Genomic DNA, 22,539 nt, shown 5'->3' with positions numbered 1-22,539 from the left:
ACCAAAGCCTGCCTGCTACACAGGCTGACTTAAAAAACTGAAATAGTATAAAACTTTGACTTACCACAGAATAGATAAATGACCAAAATTCCTTGGTGTTTAAAATTTTCTTAAAGGTGAAAGAAGTTATGTAAGTGAAGAGAATAACTGATGGCACATAACCAATAAGGCAAAAAACCTGTAAATCAGAAATGCATTTTTCTATGAAAGTACAAACTGTTTATAACAACATCAAATGTCAGTCATATTAAAATATTAAGTAATTTTATTTCTCAAATTTCATTCTTCAACAAATCATCCTAAAAGCTGTCATTGTGGCTGTTTGAACATTTACAATCCAAAACTCTATTAAGCCAATAAAAATCATGCTTTTAGTTTACTGTTTTATACAACTCTGAGTAATTTAAGCTGAACATTATTTATAATTTTTATACCAAGTAATATTATCTCATTATTTTAGTATTAAAACCAGTTGTAGCTAGTTATAACTATTTCTCAAATACTAGCAACCATTCTTTAAATTTTTAGATGTATTTATTTTAGCATATGCAGAGCTTTGCCTGCTCGTATGTGTATAGGGTGCATGACTAGTGTCCAAGGTCAGAAGAGGCATCAGATCCCTTTGAACTGGAGTTATGGATGATAGAGAGCCACTATACGGTGTTGGGAATGGACCCCAAGTCCTCTGCAATAATAACAAAGTTCTTTTAGTTGGTGCGCCAGCTCTCCAGTACTTAACAACCATTTTAACACATCACAGTCAAAATAACCTTTTTGTTGTTTTAGTTGGGTTTTTTGTTTAGTTTTATTTTGAGATAGGATCTCACAATATAGTCCTGGCTAGCCTGGAACTCACCTATGCTGGCCTAGACCTCAGAAAGATCTTCTGCATCTGCCTTCCAAGGGCTACAATTAAAGGTGAACACTACCACGTCTGACTTGAGTATAACTTATTTTATTCAGCAGAAGTTAGTAAGGCAAATCCAAACGATCTCTAGTAAAACAATGTTTGCATCCAGCATCCTCATATGTGGCTCTCTGTTGTTTTGCTTTTCTTCTACTAAAAATCATTTACCAAAAGAGACACTTAACTAGACATTTCCACAGATCAGAAATGTCAGCTACATCTTTTTCACATTTTCAGACAAACTTAAAATTTAGAAGGAGTTTCTTTCCCAGGGCTCGAGACATGGCTCGTTGGGAACTAGAGTTCGGGTTCCAGTACCATCGTAAGAAGCCAGGCAAACTGCACATGCTGGTAATGCTATTTTTGTTTTGTTTTGAGACAGGATTTCTCTGTGTAGCCATGGCTATCCTGGGCTCACTTTGTAGACCAGGCTGGCCTCAAACTCACAGAGATCTGCCTACCTCTGCCTCCCAGGGTGCTGGGATTACAGGAGTGCACCACTGTGCCTGGCTTCACGCTGCTAACTATTATGTCTGAGGGATGCAACACCCTTTCTGGCCTCGGCCTAGACTTCTTACACACACATACACCTGTACATACACACCCACATACACATTTATTAAATCAAGTCTTTTTCAAAAACTAATTCCTTTCTTGTAAAATGTTTAGGCATGAGAACAGGAAGAATGGTATATTTAGGTGCCTGATGCAAACAACTAGTCTACTTGAAAGACCACAACAGCTTCAAGGATTTTTTTTAAATGGTGATTTGATTTTCTTTATAAAGATAAATATAAACTTGTAGTAAAAATTGAATTAAGTGTTCCATATACAATAAAAACCATGTGCTTTTAAAAAGAAAATATATATTATTAAACCTGTCCCATTCACATAAATAGATTTTAAGAAATATTTAACTATAAATACTGTGAGCACAACTGATGCTAACTTACCACAGCAAGAAATTTTACAGGGTAAAAATACAGTCCACGATGAAATGCAAATAAACTTCCAAGCATCAAAGTCAGAACAACAAAAAACAAGGGAATATCCACAACAGCCTGTCCAACCCAATAGGCTGATGGCAAAAGACCCGAAAGTTTAAGTTGAGTATAAGCTTTGATCTAAAAAAAAAAAAAGAAGAATTATTTAAATATTAAACATTTTCAAATAAAAAATGAAACTATAAAACTTTTTATTTAATAAACAAAACAAAAATGTAACTTTTTTGCATTCATTTTGCCCTTAGTTATGTTCATCTGAGATTTCGCAATTTCAACAAAATTTTTAAGAATCAAAATAAGATAAAACATAACATAGAAATGGTGAGTATGACCTCAGTGAGTAGCCAAACATGCTCATATAAAAGTATGCAAAAATAAATGAAATACGTGTAAATGGAAAAGGATTCTCATATTCAAAATCTGTCTTTAAATCTTTCCCAAGTCCTGATAACTAAAAATAGTATTCATGTGATCTATAGCACCTCTAAAACTATCTACTCATATTAACTAAGAGTATTATATCAAAGAGCAGACCAGAGAGTGAAAAATGGGAAATAAAAAATAAAAGATTAGTTAAGAGGAAGAAGTGGAATGCATATCCAGAAGTCCAAGAGCCATATGATGGCTCACAAACATCTGTAATTCAAGTCTCAGAGAATCTGATGCCATCTTTGGGCTTCTGTGAGTACTACAAGCATGCAGTGTACAGATACATACAAGCAAACACTAGTGCTCATACAACTATATGCAAACATTCATAGTGACTATGTTTGTAATGATGAAACCAAGCAACAGTGCAGAAGTTTTTAACAAGTACTTGTCATACAATGTATGGTACACCCATACCTTAAAACTGTTCTTGTTAATAAAAGGAAATGAACTATTGAGACTGCTGACACAAATGTCGTGAATTTCAAGAAAGTACTAGGAAGTTACAGTAGTAAAAAAATAAAGTCGAACCATCCAAAATGCATACTGTAACTCGTTTATATGCTCTTGAAATACATAAGTCATAAAAACAGAGAACAGGTTAAGGTGTAAGAAAGCAGGGTAAGTAAGCTAAGTCATAAGCACCTTTCTTCCATGATTTCTGCTTCAGTTCCTGCGTTTAGATTCCTTTGCTTTGCTTAATTCAGCATTTCACTGTTACCTAGAAGTATAAGCCAAATAAACCCTTCCTCCCCCCGCCCCCCTCGTTTTTGGTCATGGTGTTTTATCACAGCAAAAGAAACGTAATTAAGACACTTTCCAAATTGCATATTCTTAGTTTTCTATGAAGCCAACAGGTTTTTATATAACCCTTCTTAGTAGCAGCAATGAATAGCTATAATTTTTATTGTTCAAGATATTTACTTATTTTGTACATGTGTGTATATGTGAGTTTATGGCACGGCATGCATGCAGGGGATGACAGAGGGCAGAAGAGGGCACAGAATTCCCTGGACCTACAGTTACAGGCAGTTGTGGGCTGCTATGCAGATACTCAGAACTGAACCAGGGTCTTCTGCAAGGAAAGTAAGTGTCTTCATTAATGAGGTGTATCTCCAGTCCTATTTTTTTTTTTTTAGCTAACTTAAAAAAATGTGGTTTTTTTGTTTTGTTTTTTTGCATTTACTCATGTGTGTTCACATGTGCCTGGCATATGTGGATATCAGATGGCAATTTGGAGAAATCTGTTCTTTCCTTCCACCATGTGGATTCCAACAACTGAACTAAGCTTGACAAAGCCTGATACCTGTAATTTTTTTATCAGGCCAATTACCTTATGATTCTCTGCATTATCCATGGCAAAGTAAGGTGGCATTGCAGTAACAATGATTCCGAGCAAAGCTGCTTGAAAATACAGCTCAACTTTAAAAACTATGTCAGTAATTTCCTGAAAGACACATACAAAATAGAAAATGAATCTGAGAATCACATTAGAATACCTTAGAACATCCAAAAAGAACATTTAAATTTCAAAAGAAAGACATTATGATATCTATCACATGAGCATGGGTGAACACAATTAGCATGTCCACCAGCGGCCAGATGCAATGATAAGAAATACCTGAGATATTTGGTGCTTTTCATTGACTGTGTGGATACTTTCATGACAAACGTCATATATAATCTTGATACCTCCTTTTTACCCTTGAGAAAAGCTCTATCTTCCTAGGGAATCAAGAACTTCTCCCAGACAAGGAAGAATTTAACTTATATAACTCCATGTCCCTTGTTACCCTAAGGAGTCAGGGAATCAACTAACTTTCTCAGGCAATCCAGTACGAAGTTGAAATCCAAATGCAGAATACCTGAGATGAAGGTTGCTTTTGGTATTATCCTCTACTCTCAACAAATCCATTTCTCTATCCTTGTTCACCCTGACCTTCATGTTAGAGACCAAACCTGCTAAGTAAGCATTCTAAGAGAAAATCCTGGCCTGTCTCTATTCTCTTTATGTAAGACGGTATTCTTATGAAACAGGGCCAGTACACAGCATTAAAACAGCCCACATGTCTAATAAACACCCTGGCCCTGGTCCCTTTTTTATTGTAAGATATAGAAATGGTACATGCCCATCTTATTGTTCCTATCCTTCAACATTTTTCTATTTAGACTAAAAATGATTGTCTAGGTGACTTCTCAAGATTTCCTTCAATATCTCAGTAACTAGATTACACACACACACACCACATAAAAAGACGACACAATGTTCATTTTTTTTGGTCTCTAATTAATGTATCACTGTTTCACAAACCTATCAGCATCAAGTAAAGCTGCTCTGATCTTGATGCAAACTAATCTTGGAGACTCCTAAACTCCCCACATTCACTTTTAACATTAAGAGATTTCCAGGGATGAATCCACCCTTGTGTACGTCTGCTTACCTGAATGAATGGGGTACTCCAGATCTGGATCGCTTCTGTCACATTTAAGTGATAAAGATAGTAGTTACTAATGATGTTCATCATTACTGGTAGAGAATAGACCATAGTACTGTTGAAAACAACAGTAAAAACATAGTCCTACAATTTAAAAAGAAGAGTTATTACATACTTTACATAAGTGCACTAATATTGCAAAGGACCAAACTTTTCTTGCTAACTAACCTTGTTAGACCCAATTACATCTTTTAATTAATTACATTTTAATAGATATGGTGAAAAACTGCTTCAGCAAGTGATAGGAAAAATAAAGACAGCTAAAGCTAACGTGGCTTAAAATATACAGACATTTTAGCAGAAATATTATGTGAAATAAGATTTAAAAATTTTACTAGTTACTTACTAGGACATAAAAACTAACACAAACAAACATAATTATTCCTAAAACTAGACTCTAGTTCATGACTAATGGCTAAGTTCAGCAAATTAATTTTAGAGTGACCACTGTAGGACTTATACCTGTTAAATGAGTACATGCATGCAGCACTCTTACCTTTTCTGAACGTACCACATTTAAAGCTGCACTGTGGGGAGCAGCAGAAACATAGTCACTGTCATTAAACATTGTCACCATTATGTTCTGGTATGTGAAAAAGTTAACAAGATCGTTGATATCTGAGTCTGGTATTAGAAAAGAAGAATAATAAAAATCAGTTTAAGTAAGAAACAGAAACTTTTATTAACATTCGGGAATAGTACTCTTTCAAGGAGATCTTCTCTCATCAGCCTAGATGTTGTTAAAAGCACTGGCTCTGTAGCCAGCTGGCCAAGATTGAAATCTAAGTTGTACTACTTACACCGTATGTCCCTCAAGCAAGTTACAATAACATCCTAGATTCAATTTCCTCCTCTGTCAAGGAGGAATAGCATAACTATTTTAAAAGTAGAATGGCTGTGACAATTACATGACTGAATACACATACAAGGCTTTGAGCAGCACCTGGCACACAGTAATTGTGTGAATTTCACCTGCTGCCTACTGAAATATTAATAACAGTAATGAGTTATTATAAAATTAGTATCACAAAAAAGTAAGTAACCTATTTAGTAATTTTAATTGTGCCAAAGTAGTCAAACACAAAAGTGGTCTTCTACCTATATTGTTTAAAAATGGCCTGAAACCAAAAAGATTTTAATCCTAACAATGTTTAAATGTACAACATCATGTTTGATGAGCAGACCAGTCCTGTTCTACCATCACAAAAGCCAGGAACCAAAACAGAACAAATGTGACTCATAGAGAAAGCCAAATCTCACAAAAGAATGATATGGTAGACTGAGTGCCAGTCCTGAATGTCATAAAGAATAGTGCTTAATGGCCAAGTGACACAAAATTTTCTCCTAACCAAGAACCTTAACTGATCTTTTAACTTTACCAAAGTGGCTATGTACTCTAGAAAAAAGCTACACTACAAGTAAAGTAACCATGTAACCTATGCTCTTGGAGAATAAAAAAAAAAAAAAATGGTGTGTGTGTGTAGTATATACACAAATTTGTTATATACACATACATGTGTATAAACATATATATATACATTTATACACACATAAAGGCTTCATTTTTAACAAGCAGTGGGAGTATAGTTTCAAAAGCAAGACACAATACAAGAAAGAAAGAAAGAAAGAAAGAGAGAAAGAAAGAGAGAGAGAGAGAGAGAGAGAGAGAGAAAGAAAGAAAGAAAGAAAGAAAGAAAGAAAGCAAAAGAAAGAAAGAAAAAGAAAAAAGGCTACATGTAGATGAATGCAAATAAATCCATTTCTGTTGAGAGGACCAGGCCTGACTTTCCCACCCCCCAAAAAAGTCATCTGTACCAAGAACTAGGCCACAGATCATCAATTACAGGAACAATTCCATACCCAAGGAACATCCTGAGGATAACCACAGGAATGGGAAAATATCTTATCTTAGGGTGGAGCATCTGTGGTGGGCAGCCCACCAACCTTGTAGTAGAACATTCATGGCACAGAAAATATCTCACATCCCTGCAAAAAACTCAAGTCAAAGAGGATCAAAGACCTTAACATAAAACCGATACACTCAAACTGATAAAAGAGAAAGTGGAAAAAAGGCTTGAATTCATTGACACAGGAGACAACTTGTGAATAGTACACTGACAGCTCAGGCACTAAGAGCAACAATTAATAAATGGGACCTCATGAAACTGACAAGCTTCTATAAGGCAAAGGATACCGTTAAAAGGACAAAATGGCGGCCTACAAAATGAGAAAAGATCTTCACCAACAGAAGACTAATATCCAAAATATACAAAGGATTTAAGAAATTGGACAAAAACAAACCAAAAAAAATTAAAAATGGGGTACAAAGGGCTGGAGAGTCGGCTCAGCAGTTAGAAGCACTGACTGCTCTTCCAGAGGTCCTGAATTTAATTCCCAGCAGCCACATAGTGGCTCACAACCATCCATAATAAGATCTGGCGCCCTCTTCTGGTGTGCAGGTGTACATGCAGGCAGAATATTGTACACATAGTAAATAAATTAATCTTAGGGGGGGAATGGGGTACAGAACTAAACAGAAGGATCTATAATGGCCAAGAAGCACTTAAAGAAATGTTTACCATTACTAGTCATCAGGAAAATGAAAATCAAAATGACTCTGAGATTCCATCTTACACCCATTAAAATGGCTTAGATCAAGTGACAGCACATGCTAGTGAGAATGTGAAGCAAGGGGAATCCTCCTCCATTGCAAGTGCAAGTGTAAAGGTGTACAACTACTTTGGACGTCAATCTGGCAGTTTCTCAAAAAATTGGGAATAGTTCTACCTCAAGATCCACCTATACCACTCCTGTGCATATATCCAGAAGATGTTCCACCATACCACAAGGACATTTGTACAACTATGTTCATAGCAGCTTTATTTGTAATAGCCATAAACTGGAAACACCTTAGATGTCCCTTAATGGAAGAATAGTAAAGAAAATATGGTTCATTTACACAATGGAATACTACTCAGCTATTAAAAACAAGGACATCATGAAGTTTGCAGGCAAAATACCCTAAGTGAGGTAACCCAGACCCAGAAAGACAAACATAGTATGCACTCACTTATAAGTAGATATTCACCATATAGTACAGAATAATCATACTACAATCCACAGACCCAAAGAACTAACAAGTAGGGCCAAGAAAGGATGCTTGAATCTCACTCAGAAGAGGAGATAAAGTAGACATGGGAGATGGAAAGAGGGAGAGACATGAGAGGGAGAGGGGATGAGAATGGGAGCAAGAGGGATCAAGTGCAGGGAGAATGAGGGAGAGAAAACTGGAAGACAACAAAAATGGGGGGATCCCTTCTGGGACAAGCCAGAAACCTAGAACAAGGGAAGCTCCCTATAATCTATGAGTGTGACCCTAGCTAAGACTCCTAGCAACAGTGGATATGAAACCCAAAATGGCCACCTCCTATAACCAGGCAAGGCTTCCAATGGAGGAATGTGACTATATAACCCACCCACAAAACCTTTAGCCCCAAAATTTGTCCTGCCTATAAGATGTGCAGAAAGAAAGATGGAAGAAAATTGAGGAAATGGCCAACCAATGACTGGTCCAACTTGAGACCCATGCCATAAAAGGGAGCCCAACCTGATACTATTAATGATATTCTGCTATACTTTCAGACAGGAGGGACTGTCCTCTGAGTGGCTTCACCTAACAGATGATGAAAACAGATGCAGAGACCCACAGCCAAACATTAGTTAGAGCTTACGGAATATTGTGGAAGAGGGGGAGGAAGGACTGATGGAGCCAAAGAGTTCAAAGATAACACAAGAAAACCGACAGAATCAACTAACCTGGGCCCATAGGGGCTCACAGACACTGAACTATCAACCAAAGAGCATGCATGGGAAGTACACATTCGTAACAGATGTACAGCTTGGTCCTCATGTGAGACCTCTAACAGCAAAAGCATGCACTGTTTCTGACTCTATTGCCTGCCTCTGGATCCCTTTTCTCCTAACTGGGCTGCCTTGTCTAGCCTCAATAAAAGAAGATGTGCCCAGTCCTATTACAATTTGATATGCCAAGGAGGGTTGATATCCATGGGAGGTCTCCCCTTTGAGGAGAAAGGAAGGGGCCATGAGGAAGAGAAGGAGAGAGGGAAGGACTGGGAGAAGAGGGAAGAGAAACCCAATTGGAATGTAAAGTTAAATGAAAAAATGGAAGAGACAAACACTAAAAGTACTAGAATTTCTACAGAGCAGTAAAAATGAAGTCAGAACAGAAAGATTTAAGATAAATATGATTTTTATATACCTAAAAGCTCAAAAGAATGAGATTTAATAAAAGTATTTTAGTTGCATAAAATACATAGTAAAAGTGAAGACAAGATTTCTAAATGAAAAGTAAACTGTAAAATATTTTCTAATTTCAGAAATTTTCTACTCTAAAAGCATCTTCCCAGAAAATATTAAGGTCACACTTAGCACCATGTCTTAACAGTAATGACTTTAAAAGTAACATAGTTTCTTTAAGATCTTCAGACTATACACTATTTATGTAAACAACTGATCATGAATAAATGAAGTTCTTTACTAAGTTTTAATATTTTAAAAACTTAGAATTCTAACATAAATTACCTCAAGGTCATAAAAATATGAAAAGAACTGTGTCAATTACATGGTAAAACTAAAAATAATAAATATAAAGTTATCAACTAAAAATTTAAGATATTCAGGTGCAGATTTTTATTTTGTTTTGGTTTGTTTTGTTTTACAAGACAGGGTTTCTCTGTGTAGCTCTGGTAGTCGAACTCTGTAGATGAGGCTGGTCTCAAAACTCAGAGACCTCTGCCTCCCAAGTACTGAGATTAAAGGCATGTGCCACCACCACCTGGCCTGTGTGGATTCTTATATGTCAGCAAGGCTTAATTTTATTTATAACTAATTCTTCAAATAGTTCTTAATGAATTTTTAGCATCTCAGTGAATATGTGTAAAATACTAACTCTGGCTAAGAAAAATCTTACAGCCTCTCAAGTTCATTAAGCACATCATAAACTTTGAGATAAAAGATACCAGTAAGAAGCTATTACTGGGGATAGAGAGATGGCTCAGTGGTTAAGAGCCATCCAGAGAACCCACGCTCAATTTTCCCAGCACCCGTTTGGCAGCTCACAACTGCTTGTAGCTCCAGTTCCAGGACATCTGGCACATTCAGAGACATAAAAGGCAAAATGCCAATGCACATTAAGTAAAAATAAACAAACCTTTTTTAAAAAAAGAAGCTTTATTGTTTTTTAAAAGAATTTAATAACTATAAGCAGTATAAACTAAAATTTTTAAAAGCTGTCAATTATACTAAAACCAAAACTTTATTTCTAATATCATTATGAATAAGGTAAATATTTGCTTTAGATCTTACAATGATGGATCATGCTTACTTTATTTTTAAAACAAGGTCTAAAAGCCCAGTCTTTGAACTCTATCTACCCCTAACCCCCATCCCCAACCAACACACATTCACAGACCTTCACACACTCTCACCAGTAGAGTTTTGAAGCAGCAGACTTGTTTTGTATTTATGAGGTTTATCTCCAGGTTTTAGGAAATACAAGTCTGGAACGAGTTTGATGGGAATCACAGCATTTTTAAAAGAATGATGTACGAAAAACATAAAAATCTGAACTGCAAAAAAAATTAAAAGCAGAAGCAACCTGAAAGAAAATAATAATATAATTAATATATATTAACATACAAATCTAGTAAATGTCTTCCTTCATATTAGTATTCAATACTCAGACAATTTCAAAACAACAAAACAAGCAGAATAAAAAGCAAAGAAAAACAAAATCTTCCTAAAAATCTATTACCAAAAATTACTTGATAATAATATCAGAGAGAAAGATTGAATGGAATCTCAAATTTAAAGATTATTAATTTGAGGTAAGAAAAAGAAAAAGTTATAAAAGTATATTTAGACTAAGTTTACTCTTAAGTTATAAGATATATAAATATATTTGTTAACAAATTAGGTATTGTCACAAATGTTTATGTCTCTATATTCCTGAAAGAACTGTTTCTTGCTCAAATTCTATTCTAGCCGTTTATTTTCATACACAGACAAAAACACTGAAATACAGGGAAGAAAATTAAAACACAGTGAAAATGCTGTAATTTAAAATTATCATCCTTATCACAATTTAATTACCTCAACTGCTATTGCTCCACTGAATTACTGTCAATCTATACTACATAAAATGCATGTTGTACACAGATATACACACATTACCATATTACAGAACCATGAATGTATACTACATAAGGACATTGTGTAGTCCTACGAATGGTATCATAGAGATAGCTGTTTGTCCTATGAAGTATCTACATAGCATATACTGTAGCTCAGTAACTAGAGATCTTAGAACATCACACTTAATTTAATAATTTATAATTTTCAGCAGGACCACATATATTTTAAAAGCCATTCTTGCTGTAATGTACAGTAATGTACTCATATAATCTCAGTCCTTGGGGGCTGGAGCAGGAGGATTGAGAGCTTGAGACAAGCCTATATTAGAAACCCAATCTCAAAAAATAAACAAAGCTGCATTTAAATTCAGATATGTAAGTTAGTAGATGCTTTAAGAAAAAGAAAACACATGACTGAAGAATATATGGAAACTTCAGGTTAATGTTAAAACTTTACACTACAAAACCAGAAAAAAAGTTCATGGTGTTCTTATAGGCTAATGATTCTTGGAGAGAATATCAGAAGTAATAGTTCCTAGTATATTTGACCATATAATGATGGTGCCCCCTCAAATTTACATAATGAAGTCCTAATCCTTAATCTAGTGATACATAAAGACAGGAACTCTGGAAAGCATTCCAAATGAGATACAGCCCTCCTAATGGGGTTAGACCCTTATAAAAGAAACACCAACAAGTGCATGCCAGTGTGCTGCTTTGATGGCTCTTTCCAAACATAAAAAGAAAGCACTAAAGCATGAAAAGAGATGGGAGCTTTCTTATTTCTTCAAGGAAAGAAAAAAGCCTTTACTATACTGTTACTTTGATCACCAACTTCTAACCTCTAGAAATACTCAGTTCATAGTATTTTATTATAGCAATCTGAATTAAGTTACTCTCATTGTTTTCCAGAAAATACTTCATCAAAATGATGTTCAACTAAATAAAGACAATGCTGACTTAAATAAATATTTTTTTCAGGGCAACTGACATAGAAATGAATCAGATACTTGACTAGCATTTGTTTGATACTAAATAAAATTGTTCAAAACCTCAAATAACTCCAAAATATTTCAGACATGTATGAATGTTCTTATTATTAAACTTTATTCTTATAATCATGTCATAGCTCTAACAAGATAGACATATGGTACATGAAAGCAGGAAATATTACTTCCCATAAATCATTCTTAGACTGGGGAGAAAAGATATTAACTGAGAGAGGATAAAATTATGTGAGAGTTCTTTAAATCCTAGGTCTACTCGCTATGTAGTATAAATTTTCTTTATGTTTCAGCTTTCTTCGTCTAACAAATAGGGATGAAATTTAACTTTCTGAGGCAAACAGGATAGACATCAGAAGAGGGAGAAAACAGGGAACAGGACAGGAACCTACCACAGAGGGCCTCTGACTCTACCCAACAGGGTATTAAAGCAGATGCTGAGACTCAGAGCCAAACTTTGGGCAGAGTGCAGGGAATCTTATGAAAGAAGGAGGAGATAGAAAAACGTGGAAGGAACAGGAGCTCCACAAGGAGAGCAGCAGAACAAAAAAATCTGGGCACAGGGGACTTTTCTGAGACTGATACTCCAACCAAGGACCATGCATGGAGAAAACCTAGAACCCCTGCACAGATGTAGCCCATGGCAGCTCAGTGTCCAAGTGGATGCCCTAGTAATGGGAACAGGGATTGTCTCTGACATGAACTCAGTGGCTGACTCTTTGATCACCTCCCCCTGAGGGGGGAGCAGCCTTACCAGGCCACAGAGGAAGACAATGCAGCCAGTCCTGATGAGACCTGATAGGCTAGGGCTAGTTGGAAGGGGAGGAGAACCAACCCTATCAGTGGACTGGGGGAGGGGCATGGGAGGAAAAAAGGGAGGAAGGATGGGATTAGGAGGGGATCAGGGATGGGACTATGGCTGGGATACAAAATGAATAAATTGTAACTAATAAAAAAAATTAATTAATTTTAAAAATTAACTTTCTGGCTATTTACTAAAAACAATTGACAACTCAAAAATTAGACATTAGATAGTATTACTTCATCATTTTAAAGATGGGGGAGTATGACGTGGAAAGGATAGGAGCTCCTTAAGGACCAAATATATTTGGGCACAGGGGTCTTTTCTGAGACTGACACTCCGCCAAGGACCAGGTATGGATATAACCTAGAACCTTTGCTCGGATGTAGCCCGTGGTAGCACAGTAACCAATTGGTTTCCCATAGTAAGGGGAACAGGGACTATTTCTGACAGGAACTCAATGGCTGACTCTTTGACCTCCCCACCCCCCAAGGGAGGAGCAGTCCTGCTAGGCCACAGAGGAGGACTTTGCAGCCAGTCCAGAAGATAGCTGATAAAACAGGGTCAGATGAAAGGGGAGGAGGTCCTCCCGAATCAGTGGACTTGGAAAGGGGCAGGGAGGAGATGAGGGAGGGAGGGAGGGCGGGATTGGGAGGGAATGAGGGAGCGGAATACAGCTGGGATACAGCGTTAATAAAATGTAACTAATAATAAAAATTTATTTAAAAATAAAAAAATAAAAGGGAAAAAATAAAAATAAAATAAAAATAAAACAATAAATACCAGTTTAGAAGAAAAAGTAGAACTGGACATGGCGGCATGCATGTTTAATCCCAGCACTTAGGAAGCAGAAGCAGGTGGATTTCTGGGTGATGGAGGCCAGCCTGGTCTATATACTGAGTTCCATGCCAGCCAGTGCTACACCATGAAACTCTGTCTTAAACAAACAAGTGAATTAATAATAATAATGAATAAAAAGGAATACAGTACCATGGATATGTGATAAAATTACTATAAGTGTGAAATTGTCATTTTAATCTTTCAGAACAACAAGGCTGTGTACATGTCATTATTTAAAAATTCAGATGGCAAATCCAATTTTTAACCTCAAAAAGACAAGTTTTCAGAAGAATAATTACACTTACACTGAGCGTACTGATTTGCTTTCTCGTTTCAATGTGAGCAGATGAAACTTTGCTACTGTAGACACTTGCTGTTTCCAAAGTCTCGTGGTGCTCACTTGAGAAGCTTTGGTTTCAGAAAGAATAAGTAAACTCTGCTCCATTTCATCAAAAGATTTTGAGTCCATTTCTTCCTCTAGTGGCTGCTGTGTAAATATACTATAATCTATTTGCCAATAAAACAAAACAAAACAAACAAAAGACATGTCATATCTGGAAGTGATATGACACAAAACAGGAACTCTTACACACTTTGGCATCATCTTCTGCAGTTGACCATGTGCTAAGCTCTGGTCATAAAATGCTCAGCTCACATTCTCATTACGCTACACCGCTCCATCTTCATTCTTTGTCATAGCATCCAAGATGCTTTTGGCAAGGTTACCACTAACTTCCTCACTATCAAGCCCCTCGACATACTGTTTCCAAACCATTTTCTTTCCTCATTTTACTCTGTATGATACTTGACAATTAAGTGTTCACTTTCTCTTGCCCCAAAGACAGCTTAAAAAAAAACTGCTTCTGTTCTTTTGTGAAGAAAAACTCTTGTCAGCCCTTCTTTTTCTCAACTGCTTAGGTTGACCCTTACGTGTACTATTCTCCCTATCCACGTGTTCTTACCTATTCAGTATCTTTGTGACTTCAAAATTTCTATCTCTAGCCCTCACATCTTCACTTGGCTTCAGCTACCTCTCAAACAATGAAGGCAAAAATGCATTCTATCTTTCTATAACCCTACTCCTCTACTCTCAGGAAGCAGCAATCCTGCATCTAGTTCTCAGAGTAAAATCTAAAAATGATTTTTGATCTTCTCTAACAGTCCTCATTACTACTGAGATTAGTACAACACAAAACCATTTTTTGCAGATTTTACTGCCATTCCTTCAAGATAAAATTTACATACAAGTGTCCTGACTGATCTGCTCTTCTTGCACCACAATTATCATTCACATCTGAGTTCAAACATCTTTTCAATAAAGTCCTCCCTGATAATAAAACCTTCCAAGAACATTTCATTCACTATTTCTATCAGTATTAATAAATATTTCAATTACTTATTTACTTCTGGCCTTGTTTCCACAAAGTAACACAAACATCATATGCTTGCATAATTCACTTGCTTGTATAATTATTTGTGTTGTCTAGTTTATTTGCTGATGTTTTTAGTTCTGTTTTTACCTGCTTGGTCAATTTCTGCTTCAACTTCTAGCTTTAAGAATACATCTTCCAATGTTGTCATGGAAACCCCATAAGAAATAACACCCAGATTTGAATGAATATCTAGAGCAGAAAACAGGCCTAAAAGAAAGGAAAAAAGTTGAATGGTATAGTGCTCTCATAAAATGGTATAGAGTGACTAAGAGATGGCTCAGCAGTTAAAAGCACGTATGCTGTTGTAGAGGGCCCAAGTGCAATTCCCTGCACTCACATTGGGGCCTCTAACTCCAGCTCCTAGGAACCTGATGCCTCTGAGAAGCCACCATAGGCACCTGTACTCACATGCAACTACCCCACCCACACCCACACAATCTAAAATAAAATCAATATAAATTGGCCTACAAAGCCGTTAAAAAAAATAATAATAAAAATTAGTCTAAAATACCATTCAAAAATGGGCATGAGCCAGCCATAGCTATTCATGTCTGTGATCTCAGGACTCTAGAGGCTGAGGCAGGAGGACTGTTATGAAATTAAGACTACCCAGCACTACATGGTGGGTTCCAAGCCAGCCAGGCTAGCCTGGAACAGAGTGTAATATCCTATCTCAAGAAAAGGAAAGAAAGAAGGAAGGAAAGAAGGAAGGAAAGAAGGAAGGAAGGAAGGAAAAAGGAAGGAGAGAGGAAAATAGGAAGGAAAGAACAAAGGAAGAAAAAGGAAGGAAGAAAGGAAGGAAAAAAGAAGGAAAGGACGGGAGAAAGAAGGAAGGAAGAATTAAGGAAGAAAGGAAGGAAGGAGGGAAAGAGGAAGAAAGAAAGGAGGGAGGGAAGAAGGAAGGAAGGAAGGAAAAAAGGAAGGAAGGAGAAGGAAAGTAAGATAAAGAGAGAGAGCAGAAGAAAGAAGCAAAGAGAAAAAAATTGAATATTATTAAATTTACTTAGTCAGCACAGTGATACTAAAAAATTTTGGTCTCGGAATATTTTTAAAATTATTATAAATTCTAAAATTTGCCAAGGAAATTTTATTTATGGAAAATATCCCATTAGAAATTCAGTATGTTGCAAATAAAAATTAATATTTTATAACAGTTAAAGAAAACAATTCTAAATTATAATTTACTCTGAAATTAGAAATTATTTGAAAACACATACAAAGCCTCCCTACACATATATACACCAAAAACAAAAACATACACTGTCTCCTCAGGAAACCTACCAATAATCCTGTCTTTTTTGAAACAGACAGTTTCTAACGTTTCCCACTGTACAACTGGCTGGGCTGGCTATAAAACTTGCTATAGACACTAGACTGGCCATTCTCTGGCTGACTCTGCCTCTCAATTGCCATGATTACAGAAAGGCACCACCATACCCAGAAAATTTTCATTTTTTCTTAACAACATAAACATAATTCTCTTCATTTGCATTGAGTATTTAAGTTAACAAATTATAGTTGTATATTTGTAAAAAGACAAAAACAAAAATCATACACATTAGTATGCAGTATTTCAGTTTCAAAGACAAGTATAAGATTAAGCTGTGGCCACCTGGATCTGTTACATACAGAAATAATCAAAGGAGGTGATCAGAGAAAAACCTATTCCCAAAAGAAACAAAAGCTCTATTGAACCAAGAGCTTTAATTAATTAGATAGATAGATAGATAGATAGATAGATAGATAGATTACCTGAAAATTTGTCCATGTCTTTGAAAGGCAAGCTATACACAAGCTGTTGGTCATTCTGTTGCAATAAAGCAGCTGCAGGTATGTGCTGCCTAACCAGCGAAGAAAGTGATTCTGTGGCACAGTATCTGTCTATGTACATGCTAGAGAAAGCCAAAATCATAATCTTATTCACTAAACAACCAAAAGTAAATTCTGAATTTTCTCAATTTTATCACTAAACATGGTTAAGGTACAATATACCACATCTTAAAAAACAGTAACAGTTGGCCTTGCTCCTCAACTGCAGCATTTGGGAGAACAGGTCCTGCACCTCAACCAGGCAGCACGGTAGCTGACCCTGGAACCTGGGTGCAGGCAAGCTAGCCCCAAGAGTGTGAGCATGGGAACACTGGTCCTGCCACTGGTCTGCTACGTGGTGTCATGGGTAAAAGAGAGATTGGCCCCCTTGCTTCTTGCCACCTATGGCAGGCAGGTAAGCTGGCTCCAAGATCATCAGAGTGAGAGTTAGCCTTGCCCTGTACCTGCTGCAGCACTTGGGAGAGCAGGCCCTGCACCTCACCTGGGCAGCACAGCAGAGCTGGCCTTGGGTGTGGAGGTTGTGGGTGAGCCGACCCCCAAGGCAGTGTGGGAGACTGGCCCTGCCTCTTATCCGCTGTGAGGTGGTATGAGTGAGGGAAAGGTGCCCTTCCCTCCATTTTGCCCTTGCCACAGGTGGTGGGCAAGAAAGCTGGCCTGTACAGGGTCATGAGAGTAGGAGAGGTGGCCCTGCCTCTCACCTGCTACATCATTCAGATTCAGAAGGGTAGGCCCTGCACCTTGCTTGGGCAGCATAGTAGAGCTGGCCCTGGGTGTGAGGTTGCAGGTGAGCTGGCCCAAGGGAGAATGGTACAGATGAGGTGAAGATGCCCTTCTCTCCTCACACATCCCTAGACATCTGTGGCAGGCAGGAGAGCTGGCCCCAGGGTCATGAGAGTGAGATAAGTAGCTGAAACACTTGGGAGAGTGGGACCTGCACCTTGCCTGGGCAACAGGGTAGAGCTGGCCCTAGTTTCAGGGGTTGCTGATGAGCCAGCCCAAAGGTGAGAGTGGGAGAATCAGCTCAGATACCTCAGGCCCAGATCCAGGGCTTTGAGTTGGCCCACCCCAACATCTACTCCATCATCATGCTGGCGTGCATAAAGAGGCCGATTCTACAAACCTAAAACTACTGGATCTCAATGACACAAGGCAAGAAACAGGATATCTGAGGAGTCCCAGTGAGGTAGCAGTACTGACAGAGTAGCATAAGTCAGAGGCTGCATATCAAACCAAGGAGTCATTGCAATGAACATTTACAAGCAAAGAAATGTGGACAAAAAGGAATGTTGTGGAACATACTGTGACACACTATAGCTTCCACAACAGAGATTTTTTTTTTTCTCTGTTGGGAGAAGGTTGCAAGGGTAGAGGATAGGTACAAGGGGAGAATGAGATGAGTAGGACTAGGATGCATGGAAAAAAAAAAAAAAAACAAGAAAAGTTAAAAAGAAAAGAAAAGAAAGAAAAAAGAAAAAACGGTAACAGTATACCAAGCATTAAAAAAAAAATTAAATCACAGAAGAACAAGTGTTACCTCAGGCGGTAGCCTATTCCCCATTTACTTTTCAGGAAAATAGAAGAACCAACACATTTCAGCATTCCTTGTGATATGACAGCTTTCCTATCTACAAAGCAGAATTCACAAGTCAATTTCTAAGGTAATAATATAGCATACATCCAAGTATTATTTCATTATTCATCATCTACCTTATGGAGAAGACACTAAAATACTATGACCTACTTTTTCAGGTGAGAGAAAACAGATACACACTGTTTAGACATGTTTCACATAGCTACGAACATAACAAAGCTAGGAACTGTACTCAGACAGCCTGACTCCAGACTACATACTCCAAATAGCTCGGACTCTTCCTAAAGGAACTTATAATACAGGTGTTTTCACAATTCCTTTATAACCAAATGTACAAAAAAAGAAAACATAATAACAAAAATAAAAACGTTAGTTCATTATATTCTTTTTGATATAGATATTGTTAAAGACATAAGTGACTTATCCATTTATTATATTATACAATCAGCTGGAAAAGAAAAGCTTTATGACTTCTGTCCTAAGTATTAAAAACCAATTCTAACATACATATGTACATAATATGTAAAAATGTTATAATATATCTATATATACACACACACACACATAACCAAAACTGCACACACAAAAAAATGGCTAATAGGGCAGTAAAATCTACCCTAGAATGGCCCACTTACAAAGCTGGCCCTTGACTAGCATCTGGGAATCTGGATGCTGGAACACTCCTGTTAGTGTCAAAACAGACAAGGCAAACTCACTATGTCTAAGCTCTGCATACAAAAACACAAGAGTGAATGCTGAAAGCTTGCTTTCCTTTGGAGAGTCTGGGATTGTGCTGTCAGGAAGAGTAGCTATATCACTGGTGTCCACAGGAATCATGTACACCAAGTCTCTAACAACCAGCAGACAATATTGCATACATATGGTTACAAGTAAATCATGGGGAAAATAAGGGCCCCTGGGAAACATGTGCCTGGCTTCCTCAGGACTTTGCATCATGTAATTTAGCCTTTTGTTATAATAAATTGGTATATATGAGTATGATAATATGGAAAATCTTATATGAATTCTTTGAGAAATCACTGAAACAGGATGATCTGGGAAATACTGAATACAGAAATATATAATTTTTCATTTTTAAAAAGCTTTTTGTTTAGAATATACACCGTTACATAACTCTTTATTTGTTCCTCAGGATTTAGCATTTCCATGTTTATCCCCTTTGGCTTTTATAAGTTAAAGCAAAATCTCACCAGCAAGAATATCAGCTTCATCCATAAAATGAGTACTGAACACTGTCACTCTGTTAGCTTTCCTGTATTTTAAAAGATTCCAAACAATGTGACGAGAGCAGGGATCCATTCCTGCTGTTGGTTCATCTAGTAGTAGTATCTGAATTAAGAAAAAAAAATATTTAAAATTTATATGAATACTGAAAAATCTACTTCAAATTAATATTTTCACCCAAAAACCTGTTTTTCACTCTTATTTAATACCCCAACCAAGGACCATGCATGGAGAGGATCTAGACCCCTGCTCAGAGGAAGCCCAAAGGCTGCTCAGTATCAAAGTGGGTTCCCTAGTAAGGGGAACAGGGGCTGTCTGACATGAACTCAGTGGCTGGCTCTTTGACCACCTCCCCCTTTGGGGGTGCTGCCTTGCCAGGCCGCAGAGGAAGATGATGCAGCCAATCCTGATGAATCCTAATAGGCTAGGGTCAGATAGTAGGGGAGGAGGTCCTCTCCTATCAGGGGATTAGGGGAGGGGCACAGGGGAAGAAGAGGGAGGGAAGGTGGGACTGGGAGGAGATAGAGGGGGCTATAGCGGGATACAAAGTGAATAAATTGAATTAAATAAATAAATAGAAAAAACTAAAAAAATAAAGTTTGTATAAATCTTTAAAACTGTGAATGTTTTCCTTGGTTACTTATATGTAAGACACTGATATGACAATCAGGCAAACAAAATGGCAAAATATGTATATTGCTATATATAATTAAATCTATATATAGAACAGTTAATTTTTAGAGAAGAATGTTCTATATCATTACAAACAAAAGCATTTTTGTGGGGAAGGGACACTTTTTATTAAGCTAGACTCTTACTATGTAACCTATACTATATAGGAGTCATAGACTACATAGAACTCATGATCTTCCTGACTCAGCTTCCTGAGAACTGGACTACAGGTATGTGCCACTTATCTGGCTTCCAGTTATATTTAATTTAGGATAGTATGTGCCAGTTAATAAAAGTCAGACTTCATCCTGATCCCATGCTACAGAAAAAACAGGAACACAGCAAGGCAGTGGTTTCCAAAAGCCCATTCTGCAAGAGTGAGCATTTTAACTACGTGTAAGGTAAAGCTGCTTCTGTTTCTATAGCATAAAAGGAACACATGTAAAATCAGCGCACTGGACAATGACTAATTCAATTATCCCTTTAATTTTTGTCTTGTTTTAACTTTTCAAAAATTTTGTTTATTATTTTATGCATATGAGTATTTTAAATGTTTATATGTCTGTGCACTGTATGTATGCCTGGTGCCCCAGAGGCTACAAGTTTATCAGATCCGCCTAGAACTGGAGTTTGTTAGGATTATCTTCTTGTGCACTGTGTAAAGACTGTCTTCGTATTATTCAAATGCTGATTTCTGTACCAGCAGAAAGCCAAGTACAGGCCAGACTTCAGTATTATTTTTATGAAGCATCACCTGTCTCAGTGTTTTGTAAACATCTTCTAAATGACCTTCTGATTGGCTTAAAAGAGCTGAATGGCCTATAGCACGCAGGAGAGAGTAGGCGGGACTTCTGGATTGACTGAAACTCTGGAAAACAATTGCCAGCCAGAAGCAGTGGAAGAATCATGTGAAGGAATGGATTGAATAAAAGAAAGGCAATGAGTCACGAGGCAGAATGTAGATTAGTATAAATGGGTAAACTTAAGTTACAAGTGCTAGTTGGGTACAAGCCTAACTAAAGCCAAGCTTTCATATTAATAAAAGCCTCTGTGTCATTACTTGGGCAGCTAGTGGGTCAAGACAGTCTGGAGATAATTGGTATCCAATGGGGATAACTGGAGTCCAACATGAGGCAACAGGAGTTAGAGACAACTTTAAGCTGCTATGAAGGTGCTGGGAATTGAACACAGGTTCCTGGAAGAGCAGCTAGTACGCTGAACCACTGAGCCACATAGTTAGCCCCATAACCTTCTTTCTTATTTAATATAATTTAAAATTATCTCATCAATGAAATAGGTATTTTATTTACTTTTGGATTCCCAAGAACTGCAATTCCTAAAGACAGCTTTCTTTTTTGGCCACCACTTAATTTTTTGGCTTGATTATCTTTGATAGCTTGCATATCCAAATCCAGTAAAACCTTCTGCACCTGTAAAAGTAAAGTGTGAACAATGTTATTTTAACAATCATATCATTTTCTTTTTTTTATTTTCTAAGTAATAAAAACATTTATTTACTATCAAGCTTTATTTTAAATTATTATCTTTCAAATCAATGCAATAGACAATACGTTCCAGGAGGATAAGATTAAAAATATCAATTGAAACAACCCAGCCTAACTAAATAGATGTTCCAATCATATCATTTTCATGTTATCAAATTTAGTTTCTAAATATAAGTTCTGAAGTACTATTTTAAGCATTATTTAATCAGTATGATTTTAAAATTAATTTTAATATCAATTTTAAAATGTTGTTAGGATGTGCTTAATTTTTACAAATATATGTAACAAATTTCTTGGGAGGCTCTGTTTAAATTTTGTGCCTTGTGCTGGTTAGTGGGGAAGGAAAAAAGTTGAGAGTGAAGGCTATGTGTGTACTGAGGCAAGAGAGTGGTGTACAGAGGAAGACCAGTGAGGGCAGAGCAGATGAAAAGATGGCAAGGAAAAGTAAGTACCCTCTGGTTGAAAAGAGAAAAATTCACATGTGCTAATGTGTGTACTCCAAATCCATCTAATTCTTCATATTTTCTGTTTACTGGCCTAGAGATATTTCATGTTTAGATTTTCAAGCAT

At 36.9% G+C, this 22,539-nt stretch overlaps 1 protein-coding gene across 2 annotated transcripts in view; it reads right to left on the bottom strand.

Moving 5' to 3' along the window:
* Window positions 1-22,539, bottom strand: part of Abca5 (ATP binding cassette subfamily A member 5) — a 69,625-nt gene that overhangs the window by 18,144 nt on the left and 28,942 nt on the right. For both annotated transcript variants that reach the window (XM_060386475.1, XM_060386474.1), the window contains exons 14-25: window positions 21,775-21,894; window positions 19,759-19,897; window positions 18,491-18,581; window positions 16,879-17,018; window positions 15,214-15,333; window positions 13,999-14,200; window positions 10,343-10,512; window positions 5,332-5,459; window positions 4,782-4,919; window positions 3,674-3,787; window positions 1,861-2,031; window positions 65-178 (exon numbers count right to left, since the gene is read on the bottom strand). In XM_060386475.1, coding sequence (XP_060242458.1) covers window positions 65-178; window positions 1,861-2,031; window positions 3,674-3,787; window positions 4,782-4,919; window positions 5,332-5,459; window positions 10,343-10,512; window positions 13,999-14,200; window positions 15,214-15,333; window positions 16,879-17,018; window positions 18,491-18,581; window positions 19,759-19,897; window positions 21,775-21,894 — 1,647 coding nt within the window. The remainder of the gene's footprint in view (window positions 1-64; window positions 179-1,860; window positions 2,032-3,673; window positions 3,788-4,781; window positions 4,920-5,331; window positions 5,460-10,342; window positions 10,513-13,998; window positions 14,201-15,213; window positions 15,334-16,878; window positions 17,019-18,490; window positions 18,582-19,758; window positions 19,898-21,774; window positions 21,895-22,539) is intronic.

Source organism: Meriones unguiculatus, chromosome 7 (assembly GCF_030254825.1).
Source record: "Meriones unguiculatus strain TT.TT164.6M chromosome 7, Bangor_MerUng_6.1, whole genome shotgun sequence".
Classification (NCBI taxonomy): Eukaryota; Metazoa; Chordata; class Mammalia; order Rodentia; family Muridae; genus Meriones; species Meriones unguiculatus.
Note: the sequence above shows the minus strand (reverse complement) of the source record. Positions and strands in the feature narration are given on the sequence as shown.